At 49.1% G+C, this 15,970-nt stretch overlaps 1 protein-coding gene across 2 annotated transcripts in view; it reads left to right on the forward strand.

Annotated features, from left to right (window-relative positions):
* The window catches only part of Anp32a (acidic nuclear phosphoprotein 32 family member A), a 34,063-nt gene extending 18,995 nt beyond the window's left edge, over positions 1 to 15,068 (forward strand). For both annotated transcript variants that reach the window (XM_051197703.1, XM_051197704.1), the window contains exons 2-7: positions 8,184 to 8,333; positions 8,543 to 8,665; positions 10,955 to 11,147; positions 12,167 to 12,264; positions 13,547 to 13,610; positions 13,841 to 15,068. In XM_051197703.1, the coding sequence (XP_051053660.1) occupies positions 8,184 to 8,333; positions 8,543 to 8,665; positions 10,955 to 11,147; positions 12,167 to 12,264; positions 13,547 to 13,610; positions 13,841 to 13,902 (690 nt within the window). In that variant the 3' untranslated portion in view covers positions 13,903 to 15,068. The remainder of the gene's footprint in view (positions 1 to 8,183; positions 8,334 to 8,542; positions 8,666 to 10,954; positions 11,148 to 12,166; positions 12,265 to 13,546; positions 13,611 to 13,840) is intronic.
* Positions 15,069 to 15,970: the final 902 nt, after the last annotated feature.

The following is a 15,970-nucleotide window of genomic DNA, read 5'->3' on the forward strand; positions in this document are numbered from 1 at the left end:
CTTTCTTCCAGCCTGAGTGGCTTGTTCCCATGTGAGCTCTCAGTGAGCAGGGCACCTGGGGGACACTTGAGTCTTTAGACCTGTGCAGCAGCTCTCAGAGGGCTCTGGTGGCCAGGGACAGGCTCCTGGGAAGGGTAGGGAAGGTAGAATTCCTATGACATGCAATGCCATGTGGTGTCACCATTTTTCTTTTTGCTGTAGAGAAAAGGGCTAGCACTGCCATGAGGCAGACACAGCCACATTGGAAAGAGGGGTAGGGTTGGGAGCCTGGGAATCCTGCTCTGGGCTGGCACTTGATCTCCATGGCCCCTAAAGGCTTTGGAGGGAATCATGAGCCACGATGTAACATCATTGGATCTGCCCCGCCTTCCCCCAATCCCACTAAAAATGGCTCTTTCATTAGAACATAACAACCACTGTGGATTTTTATCAGGAATCCCAGTGCTGGTGAGTGGGGTATGGAACCTCATGTGTGGGGTGGTTTCTGCCCATTGCCTTTACCTCAAGAGGGGCTTGGGTGCCACTGGGTACTCTGAGATGTGTGGCAGACACCCACATTTGGAACTATACACCCTGGGCCTCTGGGAACTATTTTTGTAGTCTCGGTTAAGAGTCTAGCTGATCTGTTTCTCCATTTTAGTATTTGTCTAGAATAATGAACAACCTTGCACCTTTGCACGCTGAATTCTGCACCCTTCCATCTCTGGGGTCCCAGGCCTCCTTTAGAGAGTCCTGTGTGAGTTTAATGTAGAGGGAATACCAGGCCTTCACAGTTCCTGGTCCAGAAGAGCCTCATCTCTATTCCAGCCCCGCTGCCCAGAGTGCAGTCTGGAGGATGGGGCAGAGGCCCAGAGTGGGCAGCAACTTCTCCCAGGGACACAGCAAATTCAGAGAGACACAGCAGGGACAGAAGCCAAGTAGAGAGACTGCCTATAGCGTCCATTGCAAATTCTTTGAGTGCTTCTTGACCAACTCCTCTTTTTCTGGCCATGGGGACTAGTGCTCTGTCACTTCCTATGTTCCAGGCCACACAGGAAGATAGGAAGGGAACCACTGTTAAGTTAATGGAGCCAGCTAGGTTTGGTCATCACCTCCAGCTTCCCATAACTCTCCACCCCCATCTTTCTTTCCTTCACTACCACACCCTCATCCAAGCCAGAACAGACCCCATAGCAGCCCTCTAGGCTGTTTCAGGCCTCTCTGGTAACTATGTTACCTGAAAGACAGTCACGACTAGGTCAGGGCCCAGCAGCCAGGGAAGGAAGGCTTGGTGCAGGAGATGGAAGGCAGGAACAAGGCTTCAAGAGAAGGATTACAAGGGGGCTGGAGAGATGGATGATTCAATGGTTAAGAGCTCTTGCTGCTCTTGTAGACGCCAAGGGTTCGGCTCCCAGGACCCACAAGTGGCTCACAGACATTTGTAACACCAGCTTTAGAGTATCCGACGACCTCTTCTGGCCCCTGCAGGCACAGAGCACGCGCACAGTATGCAAGCAAAACACTCGTAACACATTTTTTAAAATCTGAAATAAAGATAAGAGGAATGCAGAGGCGCAGTATCCGGGCTTGGGCAGAAGTAGACATCCTCTTGAGCAAGCCTGGCCTCAAGGTACTGCCAACCCCTTTCCAATGTTAGCAAAGCGTCCCCAGCACCTACTCCTGCGGGAAGTGGAGGCCAAGTCACCCGACAGCGCGCTGGGGTGGGGGCAGGGGGCGGCCGACGAGAGCAAGTCACGGGGCTGGCTGGCTGGTGCGGTCGGGCCCGCCCTGCCTGCTGGACCTATGAGCCGGCCTGATCTCCCTCGGCCCGCCCTCCTGCCTCCAAGTAATGAGGATGGCGTCACCGCTGCCCGCGCCACGTGCTCCCCCGCTGCCTGCCGAGCTGCTTTGTACGCAGCAGCAAAAATCCAAGGCCTGAGATGCTTTCAATTCTTGGGGAGGGTTTTGTTTGTTTTTAAAGCGAGGAAGGACCTTGCCGGGCGTGGAGACCCCAAGCCATGGCTGCCACACTGATTGTGCAAGAACTCAGGAGCTTGGTGGATGGACTGTGGATTCCCTTATTTTCTGCCAGAGGCTATGATTCTGACCTAGAGGACAGGTGTCGTTCATGCTTGGTGTAGCAGAAAAGAAAAATTACCCAGCTCAGAGTTCCTTGTCCTCTCTGCCCAGTCCTGCCTCTGGGTCGTCCACTAAAATAAGGGCTCTTTAAACCGCTCAACAATTGATCTCGTTGGCCCACCTCATCCATTACTGTGGGCCCATAATAAGAGAGCGAGAGAGATGGCTTACCAGTTAAGAGCACTTGCAGCCTTTGTAGAGGACCTGGATTCTGTTCTCAGCTCATAGCATCCTGTCACTCCCCCAAGAGATGGTTCGCCTTCAGCTCCCCTTCACACGCGGCATTCACTCACAGAAAGACAACAATAAAAAATAAGATTAAAAAAATTAATAGATGAAACCCTAAATGGTGTTTGTTTTTACTGTGTGTACCTGTACACACAAAAAGTGCACGCTCTGAGTAAAGTGGTCTTTTGTGTTTTAGATTTATTTGTCGCGTGCGTGCGTGCGTGCGTGCGTGCGTGCGTGTGTGTGTGTGTGTGTGTGTGTGTGTGTGTGTGTGTGTGTGTAGGTACCAGGGGAGACTAGAGAGAATAGGTTATCAAATCCACCCTCCTCCCTAGCTGGAGTTACAGGCTTATTCGCCTGTGGGTACCGCGTAACAACCACATTCTGACCCTCTACAAGAACAGCAAGTGCTCTTAACTTATGCACCATCTCTCCAGCCCGGAAAATGTGTACCTTGCAGTGGTTGTGATCAGAAAGCCACTGGCCTCTGGTCCTTAAGATCCCTGTAGCTTTCAAAATATCCAACTTCTTCCCCAGAGCTGTGTGCATTCCCTCGTGGGACCTGATTGAGTTTTTGTAGGTTTCAACACACCGCTTGGTAAACAGATTTTACCGTTAAAACAAATGCAAGCATACATCTATTATCTCTGTGTTAAAACCTCTATGACTCATACAATTTGGCCTTCTAGCTAGAAATGGGATCTGCAACAGGGGATGGCCCATTTAAAAGCTGACCTAGTTAAAACCCAGGAGCACCAAAAACCACGGGGTCAATTTGATTTGAGTCTTCTCTTCTGTTTGGAACCTGGGACCTAAATTGGTCAGGGACTGACAAGGTTGAAACCAAAACTACATTTACTTATCAAGTTACTTCTCGGTAAAGGAAAGGAAGATCATGGCTGGAGGTTGGTATAGAAAATCAGGCAAAACAAGCTGTAGAGGGTGACCTTTCTTATCTAGTAGGGACATATGAAGAATGTTGAGTCCCTAACTCATGCTGCTACTTGGTATTCTGGGATGGGGCTATTTACCAGCTAGCTGTCATCTCCCAACATGCCACCAGCTGCCTACTCTTAGTGGCAGACTCCTCCCCTACCCCCCACCTTGGTTCACCATGGCTTCTATGTCCCTTCAGCCAACCATGTGGCAGAAACCCCCCTACTCCCCCCCCCCCCCGTGGAGGGAGAACTGAGGCCTGTATGCTGAATGCTGGGCCAGTTTGGTAGGGTAGTGGCTGATATGTCAGGGTTCTGGCCTGATTGGCATAGGCACATACCCAAAGCTGTTGTATGAAAGATAGAACTCATGCAGCATTGATTACAGCACACCATTTATACTCTGTCAGGGTTGTTTTGCCCCCTTTCTTTTGGTATTCTAGGTACTTATATTGTGCATGGCCCAATAAGGGGGCCCTTTGCTAAGCGGTGCTGTGGTGTGCAATTCCTGCTAGGCTGATTATGGAGAAGGACAGTCTCTGACCTCTAGGAGGATCAGATGCTTAATACGCGATTAAATGATTCATGCAGTGAGCCCAGAGCCCAGCCTGGGTGCTCAGCACCAGTTACAAGGATGGCTTCCTGGGAGGGGGACTTGAACTACATTTGGGTGCAAGGGTAGGTGATGGGGGAAGGCTTCTAGGTCACATTTAGAAACTTGAACATTTTCCCAGACATTAATGAACCGTGAACATTTCTTAGAGGCTAGAGTATGCACTTTATAGGTTAAACAGATGTCACTCTCCCTTTCTAAAGCAACCTGGACTTCAGAGAACAGAGATGGTATCACTGAGCCCGCATTAGGGGTCTTGCATCCAGGGTGAGGCCTGTTACCAGTGCACCCGGCTATCGCCTGACCACATCCTCTCCTGAAGTCACAGACTTCTAGTTTGAAGTAGCTTGGTGGCAATGACCGGGGCTGCAGTGTTAGATGTAGAAGAAAGGTCACATCTGAGAAATGTGTAAAGACAGGATTCAGAGGTTTTGAAACAAACAAGTTCACGAGCCGAGTGAGTGTGTTAGTGTTTATCATGAAATTTAGCTCCCACTGGTGAGAAATGATGGCAAACCCAAGCTTGGAGAGGTAGGGGGATCAAGTTTTTTGTTTTGTTTTTTTGTTTTTTTTAAGAACAGGGGAACAAGGGCAAGCTGACTTCTTGGGAATCTGGTACCTCCCCACTGCCAGCAGAATGAGTGCCAGCCTCTTCCTGGGTGTGACCTCTGGGGGAATGAAGATTACCTCCTGCCCAGGGCTGAAATTTCCTGTGTAAGCAGAGTAACCCTGGGCACTGGGGCTACAGACAGTAACTAGCTGCCTCGGGATGTTTTAAAAATGGCTGGAACTGGAAGGGCATCTAAACCCAAAGTACAAAATTCTAGTTTAATTTTAACTTGGAGTTCGCTCACACTCAGGACTTGGCAAGGGAAGTGGGCCTTTATTTTATTTTATTTTTAAGCACAGCACACCCTGAATACAAAAGGGATGTTCTCCTCACATGAAGGGCTAGAGAAGAGGCTGCCAAGAATGGAGGAAGTGGGTTGGAAATGATAGCAGTTGCAGGGTGGGGTCCCCTCATTCATAGGCCTCGGGGACAGCAGGAGGACAGCCAGATGACTCACACAGGGGACTGTGGCTGGAGGTTTTGTCTTGGCCCATTTGAACAACTTCTCAGGCAACGCACCTGCCTGTTATTGTGAGCCTGTGTAGCTTGCGCTTCTGAGACTTTGGGGTCTATGTCCTGGCCCCTCCATCTTCCCTCCTAAACGTTGCAGGACACCCCTCACTCCCTGTCAGGAAGGAGGTGCAGGAGCAAAGGAAACTGGGCAAGGCTACCTGAGAGTTTCCCAGAGGGAGTAAAAGCAGTCCCAACCCCTTAGGAACCTACACCCCACCAAGGGAGGAGGAGGAGCATGCAGCCATCTGAGCCCTAAACCTTGGAATGTTAGAGCTGCTACAGGGGACCACTACATTGAGTAGCCAACACTAATCCTGTTGGTCCCGCAGATCCTTGCTGTTACTGCCCTGAATTTTAGGATAAGTGGTTCTTTTTCTTTTTATATTTTGACCCTGGGTCCCGCATAATACAGACTGGCTTCAGGTGTGGCTGTGTAGCCAATGATGGCTTTGAACACACCTGATCGTGTGGTTCTGGGGATCAAAAAGCAGTAGCTATGTTGGCTTGCATGTTGTCCCTGAGAGGAAGGGCCCTCAGTTTGGGCGTGGTACCTGGAGGTGGGAATGGGCCTGATTGTCTGCAGAAATACTAGGCAGCTTGGCCTGACAGCGGGAGCCGGAGGGGTACTGGGCCTCCCCAGGATAGAGGCAGCTTCCCCAGGAACTCTGTTTGACTGTCCAGAATTATCTCCTCATCCTAGGCCCTCTTAATGCTTAGCTAATGGCATGAAGAGGAGAGGCCTTTGACCGCTCTAGGAAAACCACATTATGCCTTGCAGTCTTTGATTGGGGTCTTCCTTTGGAAGCAGGGATTCCCAGGAAAACCAGTTAAGGAGGAAGACTGGGTTTTTATTTTCTTATTATATCCACCATTTCTTGTGTCCCTCTGCCCACAGCCACTCCCCCACACACACATTTGCTTGCTCCCAGCAGCCTGGCTTCCTCTCTCTATGGTTTCTTACCCTGAAGTAGAAGAAGGCCACCTGACTTTATTCTTAGGTACTCTAACTAGTGGCTTGACCTGAACCAGTGGCCTTTTGGATTTCCTCAGCTTTCAGATTCATCAAGAAGATAGAGCATGGCCAGGACTCCAGAGCTTGTGATTAGTGGGGAAGGTGATGTTCTTGGCTTTCTTTCCTTCACATGGAAGTCTGAATTCCTGCTATTCTGTCCTGCTTGGAGCACTCACTATACCTTCATCCACACACAAGAAGGAAGGCAGTGGGCCTCTGCAGGGCTGTCAGTCCTGCCCTGCCTTAGCTGGAGTGGATGGACTCTCTTCCTTGCAGAGTGGCTGAATACAAGGGCTTGTGAAAAACCAGAGCAAGCCACACTACCTGTAGGAAAACTCTAGGAGATCATCCTCTTAGAGAGACACAGGCATGGATAGGGACTGCAGGCATAATATGGTTTTCCTAGAGCGGTCAAAGGCCTCTCCTCTTCATGCCATTAGCCAAGCATTAAGAGGGCCCAGGATGAGGAGATAATGCTGGACAGTCAAACAGAGTTCCTGGGGAAGCTACAAGCTAACATAGCTTCTGCTTTTTGATCCCCAGAACCACATGATCAGGTGTGTTCAAAGTCATCATTGGCTATACACAGCCAAGCCTGAAGCCAGTCTGTATGGGCTGTTTATCCAAGGAAAGGAAAAGCTCAGGGGACAGTGGTGACCCTAGGACCTGTGTGGGCCTGTGGAGGGTGCAGCATACCCAGGCGGTGTTCTTGATGCTTCCCAGAGGCTGCAGGGTAGAAGCTGGCTCAGAGGCAGTGTTCTGGTGGGCAAGGATGCAATGGGCCAGGTGTCATGGAGACAGGTTGTCTTTTAGATTAGATCCCTTTCAGCTATGCCTGATGCCACAAATCTCTAGGTGAGACAGGAGGGTTACAAACTCAAGGCCTTTGTTTAGCTGTATAAAAGGGGAATTCAGGTCCAACTTAGGCAACTTAAAGAGTGCCTATGTTAAAATAAAAAGGGATAGGAAAAAATTAAATAAAATAAAGGGAGAGTGCTTGCCTAGCATATGTGAGGACTGAGGCTCTATCATCAGTGCCATATCACAGTAAGGGTTCCTCCTATCCCCAACATGCTGGGTTCCCCAAGCCACCTGGCTTGCCCTGGGGAATCGCTGTGTGTCTGCCAACTCCTTGAGCTGCTTGTGACTGTCCCTGAGACCCACTGGCCCTCCCCTGGCCTGTCATCCATTAGATGTGTTCACTGGAACCAGCAACTGCCCTTGTAGTTAATTCAGCTTGGAACTTCCTCACCAGAGTGGCTTTTCACCTAGTCAAGACTTTCCCCCCACCCCACCCCCTTTGGACATTGAGTGGGTGAGAACTTACAGGCCCACAAGGGCACCTCCTTCAATTGGCCATCTGAGGTTTTCTCATCTCTGTCTACTAGGCAGGGACTGAGAAACACATCCGTGAGCCATGTGGTCAAGTAAGTATGCTTTGCCTGTCTATATACTTGAAATAACAGCAAGTGTTCAGGACCACAGGAGGCTTGTGGTTCTGTTGTTCGACAGCACCAAACATTTCCTTTCTGGTGGGAATTTCTCCTGGGTAGTGGTGTCTGAGCATAAGAACTTAGAAGGGGGTTCTCTACTGTGCTGCCCTTATGGTGGGGCACGTCGGGGACCTAATAACAGTGATGAGTGCCAGGCCTCAGAGGGCAGGCTGATGCTGAAGGAAGGAGCAAAAGCAAGTGTGAGTGTGTTCTGTGCAAGCCATGAGCATTTGAGGGGAGGGGACGGTGGAGGCTGAATAGCATTTGTGGGCAGGGATATGATGCCACCGACACTGGCCCCAGCCCTGTGGCTGATGACTGATTTTCATTGTTTACTGGGGTTGAAGAGCATGCAGCTGTAGTGGGATGTTTTACACTTGTGCACACACACACACACACACACACACACACACCAGTCGTGGTGATGGCAGAGCCTACTGGTTGTGACTCTGAAGTGTCTCCCTGTTCTCGAGGTGAGGTTGCTCAACACTCTCCTGACTGGGTCCTGCTAATGGCAGGAAGACCAGGGTAGGCTGGTTGTCCTTTGCCCTGAGGACACTCTGATCTGGACGAGTCAGAAAATGTGACATTGGGGTGGTGTGTAGGGGGGTTCTTCTCTGATCTTTGCCCACTTCCACTCACACCATCCTTCCCTTTCCAGGTGAAAGAACTGGTCCTGGACAACTGTCGGTCAATTGAAGGCAAAATCAAAGGCCTCACAGATGAGTTTGAAGAACTGGAATTCTTAAGTACAATCAACGTAGGCCTCACCTCCATTGCAAACTTACCAAAGTTAAACAAACTCAAGAAGGTAAATAGCTAGGGCCTGGGAACTGGGAGACTGGGGGGTGGGAGGTGCTTTGTGCTCAGGGAGCATAATTAAGGGCTAGGCCAGGTGCATGCTCCAACTCGCTGGCATCCCCTGGGGATGTTCTCTCCCTGCTATCTGGGGAGAGTCAGGAGGCTCAGGGCCGTGAGCCTTCATGTTAAAAGTGTCTTCCCTCTCTCCACCTTTTACAGCTTGAACTAAGCGATAACAGAATCTCAGGGGACCTGGAAGTATTGGCAGAAAAATGTCCGAACCTTAAGCATCTAAATTTAAGTGGCAACAAAATAAAAGACCTCAGCACAATAGAGCCGCTGGTGAGTCCCTTGGGGTCCTCCCCTTTCCTTGGGGGCAGTGGGGCTTGGTGTGGGGAGCCCAACTTTTGTGTTTGTATTTTGAGCTTGTTTCCCGCTCATCTTCATTTCTTTCATTCTCATTCTGTGCTGTGAGCTCAGCTGGGAACTACTGTTTCTGCTGAGTCCTTGGAGAATTTGGAGCTTTGACCAAAGTCACTTGGCCAGAATGGGTACCCAGTGTGGGGCGGGGAATGGACCCTGGTCTGGTGTGTGCCCTTCAGCCTGGGGTGTTGTATGTCTGGGCTCACAGCCTGACTGGCTTACCACCCTTTGAGGAGAGAGGGGCAATCTAGATTGACCATTTTTTTTCTAGGGGTTAGGACAGTTGAGTTAGGGTTAATGCTGATGATGGTTTCTGGGAGCATGGAGGCTGTGTCTGGTGGGAGCCTGGTGCAGGCTCCCTTTGCATATGTACAGAGGCATGTCTCTGTTGGTGACCAAGGCCTCAGAGACATGACGGATGCCACTTCTCATTCTTGCTTTATTCATTTCCCAGTTAGAAGAGGGAAATTTTGATTAGACTGACATTCTCTGTGACCAGTATTTGAAGTGCAGTCTTCTTTTGACTTTTGTAAGAAACCATGCAAAGATGTGACCAAAAACAAAAACAAACAAACAAACAAACAAACAAAAAAAAAACTTTGGAAATAGAAAAATTAGCCCATCCAGCAAACTTGCACAGTGCCGGGCATCATAAACTTGAGGAAGGCTGGGGATACTGTAAAAGTGGCTGGTTCGAGTTGCAGTGGCCCAGCCTTTGGGTTATGTTTACAGGGTTCTTGTCCATAAGGCACCCTCAATCTTTGGATATCCTCAGATGACAGTGACAGCAAGCTAGCATTACCTTTCTGTCTGTGTCTTAGGGTTAGCTAATAAAACACACTGACCACAGAAAATTCTTTCCAGGTCTCCCACTAACCTCCCCAGGAAAAGGCATAACTATTTCCATCTGCCTGGAAGTCCCAATGTCGTCATTTTGTTATGAAAAAGAAACGTCTTTGAAGTTATGAATCACCTTCTTAAGAGTGTGTGTATAGGGCCATGTTGTGAGTGTGAAGCAGTGTGCAGGGTCACCACTGGAGAGCATACATACACACATGTTCCCACTTCCCTGCACACAGATCACAACATGTGTTCGTGCAGCTTCTCATCCTGGTTATTGATATGATGTCTTCTGTCCTCCCAGGGTTGGAGCCTGTTTGGGGTTGGGGGTGCTGGGCCCCCTCACAAAGACTGGAACTCAGATGTCCTCCCTGCCTTTGGCCCACTAAGTGGCACAGGTCTATATGGAAGAATAGTAGAGAATCAACTCTGACCCTGAAGGGTCTGCTCTTCCTAGTGACCTGGTCCCCTTGGCAACAGAGACTCATTGTGGGATAATGGGTCCTTGATGAATGAGGTGGGGGGGGGTGCCTCACTTGCTGTGAGCCCCCTTTCTTCCTGGGCCTCAGTTTTCCAAACTAAGCAACGAGATAACATGGGCTGGGACTGGTCTGACCTGAAACAAAATAGCTGCATTCAAGGCTGTAGACAGCCTGGGTCCTCCATCAATTCTTGTCCTGTCTTCATTGACAGTATATTTAACAGACTGAGTGTAGGCCTTTCCCTCACATTCCTTAGCTGCACAACACACTGATAATTAGTTCTACCTTACAGGGGTGGGAGAATAAATTGACTTCGTACGTGATGGGCTGTGCGCCTGTGATGATTAGATGCAAGAGTTAGTTCATGTTGTCATTTTCATTCCCTTTGGACTCCTTGTCATGGGAGTGCATCAAAGCATTCAGCTCATGTACCAAAAGAGTTGGCTTCAAGGCAGTCACAGTTAGGCAACAGCTGGATAAAGTATTAACTTTGGGTGAGGCTTTTCAAAACCTCAGGTCCAACCTGTGTGTGTGTGTGTGTGTGCGCGTGTGTGTTTTCCAGACAGGGTTTCTCTGTGTAGCTTTGGAGGCTGTCCTGGAACCCTCTCTGTAGACCTCGAACTCACAGAGATCCGCCTGACTCTGCTTCCTGAGTGCTGGGATGAAAGGCGTGCGCCACCAGCGCCCAGCCCATTTTGTGCCCTGAGGTCTGGGCAAGTGCAGCACTAAGATGAGCACACATGGGCATGCGTGCACACAAAAGCATACCCAGCTTCCTTCTCACTGTAATTTTGGGCTGTCCATGCTGCCTTTTTCTGGGGTGTTTTCTGCTTTCTACCCGCTTTCCACATTACCCTCACCATTGACTCCCTTTCTCCCCTTGCAGAAGAAGTTAGAGAATCTCAAGAGCCTAGACCTGTTTAACTGCGAGGTGACCAACCTGAATGACTACCGAGAAAATGTGTTCAAGCTCCTGCCCCAGGTCACGTACCTCGATGGCTACGACAGGGACAACAAAGAGGTCCCTGACTCCGATGTTGAAGGCTACGTGGAGGATGACGACGAGGAAGATGAGGATGGTGGGTGACAGACAGTATGAACTGTCTGGTGGCTAACCCTGGACCAACTGACCTGCCACTTCTCTTCAAAGCCCTTGAAACTCTTCTCCCCTCCCCGTCCCTATTTGTTCTTATTGTTTGTCCCCTGAAAGACATCTTGAGAGTTGTCAGATGTTAGCAGTCACCCTTTCAAATTTGGTCTTTACTCAAGTCTCCCACGGAAGGTCACTCTGTGTATCTCTCTAGTGTGACACCAGACTAAGGAGAAGACGCCAATAGTGGGTGGCCTGAGGACTTCTAGCCTCACCTGGGAAACCAAGTTTTCTGCTGGAGAGGTTGTGGCACCCCCTGGTGGTTGCAGCATGCAGGCATGCAGGCCAGCATTGAGCTCAGAGGCCCCAGGCTGAGAAGTTGGAGGCTGAAGGCAATGTCAGACCCCTTGGGAAGAAAGGAGAGGCTAAGAAACCCTCCTCCTAATCCCTTCCCCCGTGTATCTTTACAGCCCAAACAAAGCTAAGAGCCCAGATAGTGCCCAGTCAACGCAGACATAGGATTTGCTTTTCCCTGTTGTTCTGGGGTCTTCTGTGAGATGTTCAGATAGTCTGTTGGCCTGGGTGAAGGTTCTTTTTCCAATAGATTGTAAGTATCTCCCAACGGGGTGCACGGTGTGGTGCTATGGTGTATGGTGTATGTGCCTTAGCACCAGGCCAACCCTCTGCCATGTTGCTCCACCACACAGGTCACGTGTGGCCTTACACGAGTCAATTCTCTGAAGATGAGTTATGGTGACTTGTCCTCTGCTTCCCCTGGGCCCCAGAACTTCTTGCTGTAGACCTCATTGTCTCTGTGGCCTTAGCCACATATAGGATCTTCCACACGTGTGACTTGGAGGAAAGCTTATAACATGTTTTGGCATGTTTGGTTGAATGATCGCCACTCCTGTGTGTTGGAGCAGTTGGATTCTGGGTTTGGGTGGGGTGAGCCAGACATGGTCCACCTGTCACCTCTGACCCTGTTGTGTTCTTGTTACCCATCCACAGAAGAGGAATATGATGAATATGCCCAGCTAGTGGAAGATGAAGAGGAAGAAGATGAGGAGGAAGAAGGGGAGGAAGAGGATGTGAGTGGAGAAGAAGAGGTAAAGAGATGGGGCTGGGTACCTGTGCAATCCTACCAGGCACCTCTGGTATCAGTCATAGCAACCCAGGTGTCTTGGCTATCTATCCCCCTCCCACTCCCAGAGAAGGGAAAGAAGGCCCTTTCCAAGATTTTTTACTGTACAGACTTTGGCTGCACAGACATCCAAAGTTCTAGGAAAGCTGGTTTCAGAGTGGGGAAGAGAGTGCTGGAAGCAAAGGCTCAGTGTGCTTTGGGGAGGTGGAGAATGACTTTTGGGAGTCAATCTTGTTCTTTCATGGTGTGGCTTCTGGGGATTAGACTCAGGTTGTCAGGCTTGGCAGCAAGCATCCTTCCCTCACTGCTCCATCCTGCCAGTCCCTACTTAGTGACCAGTGTCAGCCCTGCCCTGTGCTAGCTGTGTGTCCTTGAACAGGTCACTTGGCTTTTCTGAGTCTCTTTGTCTCTGTCAAATAGGGATCACGTCCCCTTTGTCACTGGGTTATTAGGAATAAAGTAACACATTGGTGGAGGGGGGGTTCTGAGGGGTGTACACGTAGCAGCTAGGAGTTGTAGCTGTCCACACTACCCTCTTTGTTCTAGGTGTGTTGGGGTTTGAGTTTGCCTACTTAGTGTCTCCTGAAAGCCAGGGCATTTCCCATGAATCGTTTAGCAGCTGCTAATGGCTGGTATACAGGGAAATCAATTGGTGCCTTCGGGCACACACACACAGTGTGCCCACCACAGTCCCTCAATCTCATTCTCTCCTAGTGCTTATAATGCATGAGTCTACCTGCCATACACACTTGAGCAGGTTCCCCATCCTGTCTACCCCAGGGCTCAGCATGGTGAATGCCAGCAGAAAGCCACTCGTGTCTGTTACTACAGTTTCTCTTTCTTCTGGATCCAGGCTGCCAGGTCTACCTTTAAGGGGATACTTAGGGGAGGGAATGTCTTTCCCTGAGGATAAGATAGTGGAACATACTTGTGTGTGTGTGTGTGCACAATATGTGGAGGCCAGAAGCCAATGCCAGGTGTCTTCCTCAATTACTCTCCATCTTATATTTCAAGCTAGGGTCTCTCACTGAACCTGGAGCTCATTGATTTGGCTAAACTGCCTGCCGGGGTCCACCTGTCTGTGTCTCCAAGGGGGAGACACAGGTGTACTGCTGGACCCAGCTTTTACCTAGGTGCTGGGATGGAGCTTGGTCTCAGGCTTGCTCACCCTGAGTCCCCTCCCCCTCGCTTCTGCCCCAACCCATGGGGGGCACAGCTAACATCCTACTGTCTGTCTTTGCCCCTAGGAGGATGAAGAAGGTTACAATGATGGAGAAGTGGATGATGAAGAAGACGAAGAAGATGCTGGTGGTATGTCAGCCTTTTGGCTATCTCCTGGTGGCAGTCTGATCCCTTTGACTCTAGTGTTGACTTACTTGGGTTTTAAGGACATGACAGTGGAACAAGGTACCCATCCAAGGGTCCAGATACTCTCATGCCTTGTTCAATAGATGGTCATGCTTCCTAGATGGGGCAGTTGGGGCAGGGCTGACTAAAAGATGGCTGCCTGATAACTGGCCTCTTTTCTCTCGATTTTCCAGAAGAAGAAAGGAGTCAGAAGCGAAAACGAGAACCTGAAGATGAGGGCGAAGAGGATGACTAAGGGGAATTAACCTATTTGGGGAAATTCCTATTGTGATTTGACTGTTTTTACCCATATCCCCTCCCCCCTCCTATTCCTGCCCCCCGAAACTTATTTTTTTCTGATTGTAGCGTTGCTGTGGGAATGAGAGGGGAAAAGTGTACTGGGGTTGCCAGGGGGGTGGGGTGGGAGGGGGAGGAATAAAATACTATTTTTACTGCCACTCTTTATTTCCCCCCCTCCTTTTTCCTTGTGTCTGGTTTTGTCCCCGTAAATGCAATAGCTTAGTACGCACCAAGCAAGTGTTTGTTCTTACTCTCTGGAGAGGGTGGCTTTGAGGTCTCTTTTTGGTATGTCCCACATCCCCAGAGTTGGTCAAGAGGCTGTGGCTGGCCTCCAGCAGGTGGGTGACTCACAGCCCAGGAGGCGCTGAATCCCAGCCCCTGTCTTCAGTAACTCTGTTCTGGTTCGTGTGGTCTCTGCTAGAGGCACCCAGCACCCAAGTTTGTAAATAGCAACCTAAAGGCATATTTTGGCACTGGTTTGGGGACATTCCCCATCTTTCATCCCCATTCCCCCTTCGCAGATGGCAGCAGGCTTTGCTTTTGCAAAGAGAACTTTTATTACTCTGAAGCTGGGATCCTGAGAGCCAAAAACCGGCAGGCTTAGGAGATATGAGTAAAATGGGTTTGGTAATCATAATGGAAATAAGCGAGCCTTCATATTTCAACTTCTTTTTTTTAAAAAATGGCCTGTTCTATCTTGTCCTGTAAAATATTAGAGCAGTTTGTTTTGCAGAAATGACATGACAGGAGAACTCATTTCGGGTACTCCAGCTTAGACCCTTTTTACAAATCTAAGCTCTGAAGGCCACTGCATGACCCCTGGGTTTTTTGTTTTGTTTTGTTTTCCTTCTCTACATTGGAGCACGGAAAAGGAATGCAAAATTGTATTTTCTTACCGAGTAGGACTCTTGAAGATACCGCAGGCTCCTCCTAGTGAATGCTGTTTCCTTTCGGTGTCCCCTTTCCGGTTTGCTTTACAAGTGACGCGCTGTTTCCTACCCTGTGTCTCATCTGTACAAAGATCATCTGCAGCCCATTTTTCTCCCACCCTTGAGAAGAGCCAAACTTTGAGTTTTATGTCTGTTTGTCATTGATAAATTTCAATAAATCTTTTTTATACAATTTTTTGGGGGATGGCTTCTTTTGAGTCCGTTCAAGCCAATGATCATCCTAGGATCAATTGCTGGCCCCAGAGGGAAGTCTTGTCAATGTCAGCTTTCCTTATAGAATATGTAAACTTACACCAAGGTTGGAGACTTTTTATTCACAAAGCAAGGCCGGGTGCGATGTGTACTCCTTAAAGACTACATTTTTAGAAAGAAAGAGAGGGGAGAGGAAGGGGGGGGGGTGCAAGACTTATAATAAAAACATAAAACACCCAAGAGGCAGACCAACAATAGCATTTGTTTTTTAATATCTTCAAATATCTTTCATGGGTTTTTTTTCCATATTGTAAAAGAATGTATGCTTTGAAAACTCAGGAACGTATAAAACATTATTTAACAAACCCTAGAGTTACAGCTGGTGTTTATTGTCTTACTTCTTTTTACTTATGGTCTGGGTCATCTCTGTTCTTGTAGTGGCTTCCTGCTAATCCTGCGGCTGGATTCTGATGGACTTAATTGTAACCATATATGTGGGTCCCTGGGTTAGTTCTAGTCTCCCCTGCCATGACAGATTTTGATAAATACTGTGTGTGTGTGTGTGTGTGTGTGTGTAACTGTAAGGATGCATATCAGGCAAGTTTGGGGAATCTTTTCTCTATGGTATGTGGGTCTCACAGAGATCTGCTGGCATCTGCTTCCTGAGTGCCCCTCACACCTTCTTCATAGTAGACTCTTACCAAGTAGACAAGACGGTCATTGAACCAAAACTCCCCTAGCATTTTTGTAAAGGTCATGAATGAGATTCCTTGAATAGTGATAACAATCTGTGAGCCAGTGGTGTGCACACCTCTCTGCAGCCATATAGCTTTGCACCCCACAGCAAGCAAGCCCTCACCACCTTGCAGACCATGGTGGGTG

This window comes from Phodopus roborovskii, unplaced genomic scaffold (genome assembly GCF_943737965.1).
Source record: "Phodopus roborovskii unplaced genomic scaffold, PHOROB, whole genome shotgun sequence".
NCBI lineage: Eukaryota > Metazoa > Chordata > Mammalia > Rodentia > Cricetidae > Phodopus > Phodopus roborovskii.